This window comes from Nelumbo lutea, chromosome 7, assembly GCF_056320005.1.
Source record: "Nelumbo lutea isolate HS-2025 chromosome 7, American lotus-T2T, whole genome shotgun sequence".
Classification (NCBI taxonomy): Eukaryota; Viridiplantae; Streptophyta; class Magnoliopsida; order Proteales; family Nelumbonaceae; genus Nelumbo; species Nelumbo lutea.
In genome coordinates this window covers 32,501,145-32,513,366 of record NC_142690.1, presented here as the reverse complement: position 1 = coordinate 32,513,366, position 12,222 = coordinate 32,501,145, and the positions used below count along the sequence as shown (strand labels likewise).

The 12,222-nt window shown below is 37.0% G+C and overlaps 1 protein-coding gene across 2 annotated transcripts in view; it reads right to left on the bottom strand.

Annotated features, from left to right (window-relative positions):
• LOC148846010 (membrane-associated protein VIPP1, chloroplastic-like) overlaps positions 1–12,222 on the bottom strand; it is a 41,663-nt gene that overhangs the window by 21,580 nt on the left and 7,861 nt on the right. For both annotated transcript variants that reach the window (XR_016102077.1, XM_088953948.1), the window contains exons 2-5: positions 10,609–10,712; positions 10,372–10,482; positions 4,846–4,910; positions 4,681–4,762 (exon numbers count right to left, since the gene is read on the bottom strand). Coding sequence is in view for 1 of the 2 variants with exons in the window: in XM_088953948.1 (XP_088810074.1) it covers positions 4,681–4,762; positions 4,846–4,910; positions 10,372–10,482; positions 10,609–10,712 (362 nt within the window). In the remaining variant the exon portion in view is untranslated. The remainder of the gene's footprint in view (positions 1–4,680; positions 4,763–4,845; positions 4,911–10,371; positions 10,483–10,608; positions 10,713–12,222) is intronic.

Here is a 12,222-nt window from a genome sequence, read left to right as displayed (position 1 = left end):
TCTTGACATGTGCCTTTGCTTGAATAGGTGGATTTTGCTTGTTCCCATATTTCACAAGTTGTTTCAGCCCACATGAATGTCTTTCTTACCTGTGGCAGCATGGAAACCAAGAGTCATGACATCACCATACTATTTTATTGGTTCCACCTATCATATTCAGCACTTGCATTCTTCGGTTCCTTCACTTTCCCATTGATATATCATATTTTCCCCCTAGCAATGATGTAGAGTTTTATTCCCCTAGACCATTTAATGTAGTTTAGTCCATCGAAGGGAATTACAGCCATGGGGAAACTCATATCCATTCCCCCACTCACTCCATTTTGACTTCCTGAAACCCCCGAAGTAGCAGAATTCTAGAGGACATGGTCAAAACAGAAGTTCAGTCTCAACACTCAACTTAGGATCCCTGCTTACACCAGAAAAAATTTGGTCCACACACAAGTAATCAGTCCACACACACACTTCGGTTTGGGCTCAATCTGAGCACAAAAAAATAGCACCAGTTTCCAGAAAAACGAGGCAAGATCAAACTGATTTTCAGACCTGTACGGTTTAAAAGCCCCAACCTACTAACTTTGCAGAAGGTCTAAGAACATTGATCATCAGGAGAGATCCTTACACACTTGTAATCAAGCCAAAAAACTAGAGAAAACAGGTCATCCGTGACCTACAGTCACCTTTTCACAGGTACAGGATCACACGCTCCAAAACAGAAGAGGTATAAACCTCACAAAGGTCTGACAACATTCAGTAGTTCAGATCCATTCGTTTTATTCTCTTGGTACACGACCAAAGAAGGAAAAAGAGAAAAAAAAAAGGACTGTACCAGTCATAGATCAGTTTCGATCAGCCCAGATTCAGTTCTCTGTTCCACCCAGATTCAGCAAGTTGAGAGGAAAGAAAACTTGTTCGATCTGCTCTCACAGTCAATAATCCTGCTCTGATACCATCTTGACAATATGGCCGACTAGAAACAAGAGAGAAAGAGAAGAGAATAAGAAGAGAGAAGATAGAAGAGAAGAGGAGAGATTGGTGACAATGGAATAGTGCTGGCGGCGCCAGCTTGTATTAATATTTATAGGGCGTCTAAAATAAAAGGGAAAAGACCCTTATGCCCCTTCTGTAAGTAAAGTACAATAACAGAAAATAAAAAAGACTTTAAAACAACTAAACAGACCCTAACAAGACAGAAAACAATAAATAAGACATAAAATAAACTATTTCAACAGGAAGAAAGGAACCAAAGGGTCTTTTCAGATAAGGAAGGAGTTGAGAAGCGATCATTGAAACTATTACCACCAGAGTAGTCCAATGGGTTAAATCTTTGAGCATTTTTTAAGGTATTTCCACAAATTGTCACCAGGCCGACCTGGTCCTCACCTCCTTGTGGATTTATTAAGTTGAATTTTAGTGGTAACGAGGGGAATTCAGGTCCTTCCAAGCATTGGAGGTGTTCTCCGGAATGAGGGAAGAATTATTGCACTCTACTCGGGCCCAATAGAGGTGGGTGATTGATTCACTGAGGGTGGAAATCATGGCCATGATGGAAGAAATTTAAAAAGCAAAGGAGCTGTGCACATTAGTAGGTTGATCAATGAAGGGGATTCAAAGTTGGTAGTGAATTGGCTGCAAAAAGAGGAGATTGGATGGTGGAACTTTGTTCATGAAAAAAGAATTCAATTGTATAACACAAAATATAGAGTTTAAGCTGCAGTGGGAAAAAAGGAGTGCAAATGTTTTTACTGATGCTTTGGCAAAACAAGGGGTGGAAAGGGATCAACTTTTCTGGGCAGTGTTGTAACTTGTGTAATCAGCTATCACCTAGGAGATAGTTAAGAGAGTTTCTCTCTCTCCATGGTGCTCCATTGTATCTTTTTGCATAATTAATGAAACTCTCCTATTACTGATCAAAAAAAAAAGACTGGACATTGCCTATGTAGTGGGTTTTGTAAGCTAATATATGCATTCCCCTACAACAACTCATCTAGCTGTTGCAGACCATGTACTTAGGTACTTAAAGAAACACCCAAGTAGTTCTACAAGCATGGACATCCTCATGTATAGAAATATACTAATGCTGACTGAGCCTGATCCTTTATTGATAGAAGGCCCACTACTGTTAATTTAGTTACTTGGAGAAGTAAGAAGCAAGTAGTTGTGGTGAGAAATAGTGTTAAAGCCAACTATAGGGTCAGTAAATATTCTGGTTGAGGAATCTATAGATTGAGTTAGGCTTTCCTATGACATCTCCCATGTCATTGTATTGTGACATGAAGGCTTCTATAAACATTGCTCACAACCCAATTCAGCATATAAAAGTTATAAGTAAAAAAGCCTGAAAGGGGTGAAATATGTTTATCTTATGTTGGCTCCAAAAATCAATTTGTTGGTGTATTTACTAAGAGCATGAACACCCCACGCCATACTGAGTTATTTAACAAGTTGGGAATGCACTATATATAGCCCAACTTGAGGGGGAGTATAATCAATGTTTAGGAAATTGGAGGGGACCGGCCGATCAGACCAATTGAACCATCACTCATGCCCCTGCCAGTTTGATCACACTCTAAGAACCAGAATTCATTAAAAACCGATCAAAACCGGCTGGCCAACGGGTTTAACCAGAGAACTAGTGAACCAGTCCCAGTTTTATATAACTGCCCAGGTCACTAAATGATGGAATTTTCAAAATGTTAATGGAAAGATTTGAACCGCCCAACCTTTTATTCATGTACAATGTCTTGTTATGTTAAGCTATTCCTTTATTCATGCTTATTTATGCCTCTTTAATGTGTACATTGCTTTAATACATATGTAATTTAAAGAAATAAAAGTTAAAGAGGCTTGAACCCTAGTCATTTGCTTTAAAAAATAAGGAACAAGCCATCTATCCACCACATTCAACTACACTATTATTTATTTGTAAAATATATTACATATAGTATTTCACAATTTATATGTGTATATATAAAAATTACATCATAGTTCAACCTCCGATTTGACCACGATTGAAACTCTGACCCATGAACCTCTAATAATAAGAGAGGGTGCCACCCACTGATTGATTGTGCCCTCAAACTCTTTCTCTCTTATTTTCTTTTCTTCTAACTTATGTCTATGGAAGATTATAAATAGTAATAAATAATGATAGAGTTATCAGGCACCACTTACTTTTGGCCCTTTTATTGTTTCTTTTCTTCTCTTGCTCTCTTTCTTTTCTAACTAATCCACCGCAACTGCAACTGACACCCTCCCTTTCTTTGTTCAATTAAATCACACCATTCTCATGTCACGGTGCATCCCAAATTTTTATAAACCCAATTAGAAATTTAGAAAACTAAGTTTCCATATAAATGTGGCACAAAACACACTGAACAAGGAATATTCTTTGGAACATTCCCTAAGATATACCACACTCTCTTGGCCAAGGGAGTTTTTGATGCCTAACAAATACCTCAAACCCCTTGAACCCAAAGAAACTGCAAAGGTTTTGGCTTCATAAAAATTTGTTAATTTGTTGGAACTAATATCAATACTTTTACTTATAAATTCAACTTCTCATTAAACCACGCCCTTCAAGACATTAATGGACTAATAGATTCCCTCAAGAGTGAGGATATTTATCAACTATCTCTCTACATCAAAGCATAGTTGTCAAGGCGATGCCTAGGCAGCACCTAGGGACAAGGTTCCCTTAGAGGCTCGCCTCGCCTAATCGCCAAGCAGTTTTATACATTGTGTTATAAAATACTTTCATATTCTTAACTTGTTGAGATTATAATTATGAAATAGACATTATTAAACTAAAATATTCATTTTGTGTGTTTATATACTAATTTTCTTTATTATTTTCTTATTTGTTAAGGTTTAATCAAACACAAGCATTGTCAAATGCTGTATTTAACCCTCAAAGACTTCAAAACCTGAAACAATAAGGAAGAACTTACAATTTTGTCTAATCAACACATTATATCATTTTTTCTTTTCTTCTTTTCCTATAAAATGATAGGGGTTCAGCCCCAATATTTTTTGAATTCTTCTTTTTTTTTTTCTTCTTTTTCTTATGAATATGTTGGTTTTCTATACTTTAAAATGAAGTTTATACTTTTAGGCTGTTCTGTAACTTTTTTCTTTTTTGTTATCTTCCTAGAGAGAGTTAAGCTTGTTTATCTCTCTTTGGAGCGTTGTAACTAAATTCTTTTAATCTAATGAGTTCCGGTTATTGATAAAAAAAAAAAAAGGAAGTTTATACTATTATTATAACAACCATGGATAATTATTAAGGAAATAAGGTTATGGAACCTAGGATATATGTATTTTACTTAAAAAAAATCCATCGCCAAGATGACTAGGCAACAAGGTGCCCTCCTGTCGCTTAGCCTCACCTTGGCACCTTTAAACTATGCATCAAAGACTCCATCCCCTTACGGCGACTGCTATTCCACAGGGGGGAGGGTAAATTTTGGGAATATAGAAAAGAAGAGTTCATATCCTAGCTCTCTTTTCATTTTGATAAACTAAATTATCAAACATGAATGAGAGAAAAAAGAATAGAGCATGATGTGTCATATTAATGTCCTACTAGGCTACTACCATATGTTACCAAGTTAAATCAAAATTTTCACTACAAATTAACTGTGTTTCAAAAGCAAGATAAGCTTTAAAATAAGTACTCACAGCATAAGATTTACGCCTCTTTAGAGCTTCACGAGCAAGATCCTCATCTCCTTTCTGAAGAGCAAGTTGTGCCCTACGATACCTTTATATAAAACAAATCTAAAAGAATATTAGCACATAAATTGACTCTTTTAAGTATTTAAAGACTTTCATGCCAAATGTTACCAATCTTCAGAAGCTTGTTCCGCAGCTTTGTATTTGTTTTCTAAGCGCTTTTGAGATGCCAGCACCTTCAAATAAATTACAAATGTTGCATTATTACAAAAGCATTAGAAAAATAATTGGAAACAAAGTGAACTAACCTGATGCTTACATTTGGATTCCTAACCCTTTGGGATTTTTTTTATTGGAAACGGTAACTTTCATTAAGGATATTAAATATACATCTTAAACTGTCAACCACTCAGACAAAGAGTATTGACCCCAAATAACATCAAGAATTACAGTACAGCCCAAAATAAGTTTTCCCTGAGCGTCGTCCCCTGTTTTGCCAAGCTATCTGCCACAGAGTTTGCCAATCTTCTTACCCATTCGAATGTTACTCCAACTTCCCTTGCCAAGCAGATTATTTCCCTTATTTGCTGTCTAAACTTCCATACACCCAACTTCTTTGTTTGCAGCCACCCTATTAACAATTTAGAGTCTCCTTTCACCTCCTAGTTCTGAAATTCCCATTGCTTGGCAAATCTCAACCCCTATAGGAGAGCCAAAATTTCAGCTCTCGTAGAGTCTCCCACTCCTATGGGACCAGAGTATAATGCCACCATTCTGCCCTCCCCATCCCTAAAGACTCCCCCAGCTCCCGAGGGTCCTGGATTACCCATGGAGCTTCCATCAAAATTTAATTTTACCCTTTGTTGTGCTGCTGGTGTCCAAGAAGGCTGAAAGGCAGGCTGTCTGGTTGAAGAGTTTTCCACTGCTGACCAGCCCCTTTGTATATCATCCACTGAAAAATCTTTAAATAAGTCACTTACTTTCAGCCAATGTATGACTTTAATGGCTACGCAGTCAAAGATATGTTTTGTTGATGTTTGTGCCCCTTGGAATATTCTGTTATTCCTTTTGTTGAAGATTAGTCAGTTTTTGCATCATTTTTAGAATAGTTCTTTTTGATAAATGAGAGTAATTTTATTAAAATAAATATCAGAAATACAAGCAGCCTAGGAAGAGGCACGAGATGTTACCTCCCCCAAGGACTGAATCATAAACACTAAACATGTCCAAACCTGAGATACAAATTACAAAGTAGCCCAAAACAGATCACTCCTTGACACCCCTTGCTTGGCCAGAGAATCGGCCATTACATTTGCTGATCTGCTAACCCACTGGAGCCTAACAGTCATATTTCTTATCATTCATTTAACTTTCTTTAACAGATCCCTGTAGCCCCAACAAACTGTGTCTGGGCTATTCAGCCAGCCCACTACTACCTTGGAATCTCCTTCTACTAACAAATTGTTCACTCCTAATTGATTAGCCATCTGTATACCTTGTACCGCTGCTAGTAGCTCTGCCCTTACAGAATCACCTTCACCCACTGGTTCTGAGAAAAGAGACAACATATTGCTGTCTTTATCTCTCAGAATCCCTCCAATTCCGGATGGCCATGGGTTACCTTGGCAGCTGCCAACAAAGTTCAATTTTACCACTCCATCCGGTGGGGGTTTCCATTCAACTTCTAATTTGTTATTAGTGGAGACTGTAGAAACCACTGCTTTTGTTGTTTTTAGAATAGTTGTGTTATGTTAGTTATTAGATAGGTAGTGGGGACCACAACAGTTATGTGAGTCCAAATTTTATTATGTTTTTGAGTCCTATACATACTGTTTTATGTTTTGCCACCCTATAAGGGCATAGTAGTCTTTGTACTCATATATTTTTTATTATAAATAACAAGTGAAGGGGCGGCCAGATTATTGCTCTCCTACTTCTCAAGATTTCTTCTTCTCTTCTTCAACATCTCTCTCTCTCTCTCTTTCTTCTTCAAGAAAACACCTTCTTTTATATTTTTTATATTTTTAAATTCCAGCAGATTTTTACTTGGTATCAGAGCAAGGTTTAGGGTTCTTGAAGCATCCTCATGCAGCGCTAGATCAGCCGACTGCATGAAGTAAGAAGAGGCTAGTCGATCTGCTATTGATTGCCCAGTTCTTGGATTTTTTGGTGAGGTCGAATCATCAGGAAGGTGATCTACGTTTTGGCATCAAAATCAGGAGGAACTGGAGTACGGGGAAGAGTCCTAGAAAAGTTGGACTCTTTGTTCTTGGTCTGATCTTGGGCACACAGGTATTGTTTGACTTCCTTTATTTTTCTGTAGAAGGCGGTTAGTTTTCTAGACCTTTTTGGGCCTTCTGGAGTGGTCAATTCAATCTCCTCTCTATTGGGAGATACTAGGAGGAGAGAGATTTCTCTCCAATTAGGGTTTTCTTTTCCCACAGGGGTTTGTTTCTATTAGTGTGAACGACCGCGACCGATGGATTTTAACTGGAGCTTGAAGAGAAGACATGATCGTCAGGGTGAGTGTTCTGCCTACCTTCAAATAGTGGCAATTTGGAGATTTCACCAAGATGTTGGTGGGGATGACAACGTTTGTTAGTCAAAGCTAAGGGGAACCTAATATTACAAGATGAATGTTGTTGTCAATTTCAACCCGCCGATGAGAGTAACAGAGGATAGAGGACTTAGGGAATGGCTGGGGTCAAAAACTAGAGAAGACAGGATACAACAGAGAGCAAGAGGGGTAGAAGGAGAATAGGGAATGAATGAGAGCGTGGTGTTCTACCCCGTTATAAGTTGCAGCAGTGGTGGATATTTAGGTTGGGTAAATGAGATAGGGGAATGAGAGTGATGTAGAAAAGTAATGGAGAGAACAAAATAATGAGGGACTAACAAGAATATTCGAGGAAATGAAATTGGATTGAGAGGGAAGGAGCATATTTCCGTTGTTGAAAGTTGTAGCAACAATCTATTTTGGGGAAAACAAGGGGTACGGTATCAAGAAGATGAAAAGAAAGAGGAAGGGAGAAAGGAGGAAGAGAGAGGGAAAGAGAGATTAAGAGATATCAGAGATAGGAAAAGGTTTCCACTATTACTAGCATTGGAAGTTCTATTTGACACTGGTTCATTGCCTTAGTTTGGTGTCAAGAGAAAAGGGGCGATGAATAGTGTTTATTCGGGCAAACTTCGAAAGGGAGAAGAAAAGAAGAGAGAGAGAATCTAGGAGAAGAGGTGTCGCTGTTGTACCCTTTAGGATTGTTCTCTTGTGCTTCTTTCTTCTCTTTGTATTATGTTCTAACTCTCAGCCTTTCCGTTGTAAAGAAAGTTGGTCCAAACCCATCCCTCCTAATAGACCTATTCATGGGCCGAGTAGCCCGACGGGCCGGCCCGGCCCGGCCCAATCTAAGTCAGGCTTGGACAGGATTTCAGGCCCGTGGGCTTAGGCTCGAACCTAAAATATCAGGCCCAACCTTTTTTGTGGGTCGGGCTCAAGCTTTCTCAAAAAAGTCCGGCCTAAGCCCAAGCCCGACTTGATAATGTATTATATAACAAATATATATTTTATATAATAAAAAGCATATATATAATATATTTTTCTTCTCTTTTTTCAAGTAATAATGAGACCTTTCATTAGTTTTTTAGGTTTTGAGGTCTTTTAATATAAATAAAATAGTTTTTAATTGAATTAAAAAAAAATCTTTTCTCCAAATTTCTGGCTGGGCTCGGGCTCGGGCCCAGGCTTCGGGCTTTATATGAGGGCCAGGCTCAGGATCAAGACCTAGGCTCAATGGTCGGGCCGGGCTTGGGCTCAGGCCTGAGCATATTTTGTTAATGTAGAGGTCAAACCTGGCCCGGCCCGGCCCGCGACATAGTTGTCAAGGCGTCGCCTAGGCGACTAGGCGACTAAGCACCCGCCTAGGCAACAAAAATGACATGGCGGACGCCTTTTATAATGTCACTTATATTGATGTATCTTATTAATGTATGTGTTAATACATTTTATTATATGCTATATATATATATATCAATTATACTTTGTTTTAATGTTTTACCATTGAAATTTAAAAGATCAAAGGGTTTTGAGGAGAGAAAAAGAAAGAAAGAAAGAGGAAAGAAAGAATAGAATAATAAAGTTCTTTTTTTCTATTCTCTCTCTAATTAAATGAAATAGAAACTCCATCCTTGTTTTTTTTTCTATTTTACTTTCTATCTTGAATATTTATCATATTAAGTTAATAACCTTCTTTAGCTGCTAATTAATATGAATTTGCTCTATTAAATACTTATTATAGTAGTATTATTTTTGAAAATAATGAAATTAATACATGCAAAAGATTTTTATCTTTTAGATGTGATGATTTGCCACATTTTTAGAGGAAATTTAATGTTCTTAATAAAGAGAATTGCTATTTTGTCAATTAACATACATACTGAATGGTATATAAAACTAGGAAACTAGCCAAAAGTCAGTTTTTCATATTATAAAACTTTTATCGCCTACTAGGCGACTAGGCGCCCCAATGTCGCCTAGAATCGCCTAGACGCCTTGAAAACTATGGCCTGTGAATAGGTCTACCTCCTAAGGTGGAAGCTCTTTGTTGGAAAGCCTCTCTTGGAAAATTAAATAATTTGGACAATTTGCAAAAGAGAAGACCTACACTTAGTATTTCCCCAAACTGGTTTGTACTCTACAGAGCTAATGGAGAAAGTTGTCACCGCTTACTAATCTCCTGCCCCTTTGTTGTAGGTCATTGGGAAAAGTTTTTTTAGTCTTTTTGGATGCAGGTGGACTGAGCCTCTGCATATTGGTAGTCTATTTGAGTCTCCAAATAGATGTGTAAAAAGAGTAAAGAGGTGGAGCATCTGTTCCCTCAATGTAAAAAGGTCAGGTCATTTGGCAAATAGGTGTGTAAAAAGAGTGGAGAGGTGGAGCATCTATTCACTCAATGTACAATGGAAATAGACATTTAAAGCTTCTAAATCTCCTTGTTCAGTGTTTCATTGTTCTTCTCTTGAAGAGCTCCTCATGGTTCTACTGTCCAGAACCTCTTGGTCTTAAGTTCCTCTCGGGTACTGGGTCAGACCTGGTGGTATTGGAGCATCTGTTCCCTCAATGAATAAAGGTCAGGTCATTTGGCAAATAGATGTGTAAAAAGAGTGGAGAGGTGGAGCACCTATTCACTCAATGTACAAAGGAAATAGACATTTAAAGCTTCTAAATCTCCTTGTTCAGTGTTTCATTGTTCTTCTCTTGAAGAGCTCCTCATGGTTCTACTGTCCTGAACCTCTTGGTCGTAAGTTCCTCTTGGGTACTGGGTCAGACCTGGTGGTATATGGTGTCATTTCCTATTTATTTGAGTTTTCTTTATTGGTTTCTTGTTTGGTGACCTTGGGGAAAAGAAATAAAAAAATATATAAAAAAAATGAAGAGGACCCCCTGTCTACTCCGGTGAGCAACTATTGGTACTTTGTGATGGTAATCCCTTGTTTAGGAGGTTCAAAGATCTAAAACAAGCAGATTTTGGAAGGGACTCAATATATATTAGGAGGGAGTGATATTTCATAAATGTATGCACCATCAGTTTTTCTGCAGGAAGGATGTCTTATCGTCTTATACTGGTAGAGTTTTCACATATAAATACAGTTTTTTGTTTTTAGTCAGAATTCCAATGAAAATCTGACTATAATATGTACCTGTGCTGTGGCTTGGCGCATCTTTGTCAAGTCGTCATTCATTTCAAGAACAGTTTGTTCTAAAATCTTCTCGGGATCTTCAAAGGAGCTTATGATTGCATTTGCATATGACTACACTTTGACAGAAAAATTAGACCCATATTAGTAGCATAAGTGTTTGAAAGGAAAAGCTGAAGTCATGAGCATCTTCAAAGAAAGGCATAATATCGTTGTGTATAAACATTTTTCTCATCTCACTTTGACAACTCTAGCAAATCGATCAAAAAGGTTCATCCTGGCACCAAGAGCTCCACCACCACAATCTATACATTTGGGTCTGTGGGAATAGGTTATCCATATGCCTGAAATTTTTAAGCCAACAAAAATCATAAATACTAACAGAGGAATTATTTCAAATAGGAAAATTGAAGTGGAAAGTATAACCTGATTGCATGTACAAATTAACAAGTGAGAGAGAGAAAGAACTAATTTCATAAACTGTCTCTGATTGCAATATTGCAAGTTCTGCTAGATACATATAATCTAAAGATAATGTTTTATTCTAGAGCACGCAGCATAAATAAGAGATTTGGAGCCTAATGCACTCAAGCAATAAAGCATACAAGTGATAAAAGTGATCATTTCTAAATTTCCTCTCAGCTAGTGTAGTATGTTACATTTGTATAAGACAAGCCACAAGTGTCCGTATGTGCAGTTAATAAAAATCAATTATCCAGCTTAAATCTCTACTGAAATGCCCCAATTAATCATCATGCTAGTCAAAGCTTATATTTGACATTTGAAATAACTTCCAACCTACATGTTCCTTATTTACTGGTTTATGGCAGACACTAGGGGTGTAATCGAGTCAAGTTGAGCTGAGTATTAGGCTGCTCGAGATCAAGCTTAACTCAAAGCACAGAGATCAAAACTCGACTCGAGCTCGATTGGGTTTCATATTTTTGGCTCGAACTCGACTCGAATCGATTATAATTAAATAGTATTAAATTTTATAAATAAATTAATAATAAGAATATTAAAAGTATAGATAAATTAATATTATATATGCTATAAATAAAAATATATTATGAAAGCCAATTATAAATTTATATTATCTCAAAAAACTAATGTTTATTTATATTATAAATACAAATATATTAAAAAATAGTATTTTATTATGAACTCAATTAGACTTGCAAATCACAAGCTAGGTATTGCGAAGCTCGAACTTGGCTCGACCATCTACTCGAACTCAATTACTTCAAGCTGAATTCTAGTATTTAGCGAGCTGAACCCAAGTAGGTCGCGAGTAGGCTCAACTCGCTTACACCCCTAGTAGACACCATAAGTACCCACTATGACTCTAAGATAATGGTACCTTCAAAGAGAATTGGTGGGGAAAATGACAATTACATCTTGAATGAGCAAAAATAACTAAAAAATATATTACTTGTATAATCATAAAACTACAATAATAACCTACTGAATTCTTTCAATATTCAACTTTAAAAACCACCTATTAGAATATCTTTTTTATCAATAATGATAATTCTATTACTAATCAATTCAACTAATTAGAACATTCAATACTTTAAAACTTTTACAATAAAACCTTAATTCAGTCCTGCTACAATGTATTTCTAAAACAACCATTTCTTATCCTTATCTAGGATAAGGCTACTCTAGTCAATTTCCTGATTTGCATGGGTCCAACATATGGTCATTGTGGTGTATCTTTCTCTTAAATCTATTTCAAGATAGGGTTTAGCTGCATGAATCTTGTTTTGGTTTTCCTGCCATAGACTTTATGGCCTTAAAACCCGTATCATCAAACTATCTAAGTGGTGAAAAGTTGAAGGCATGAAAGGGTCA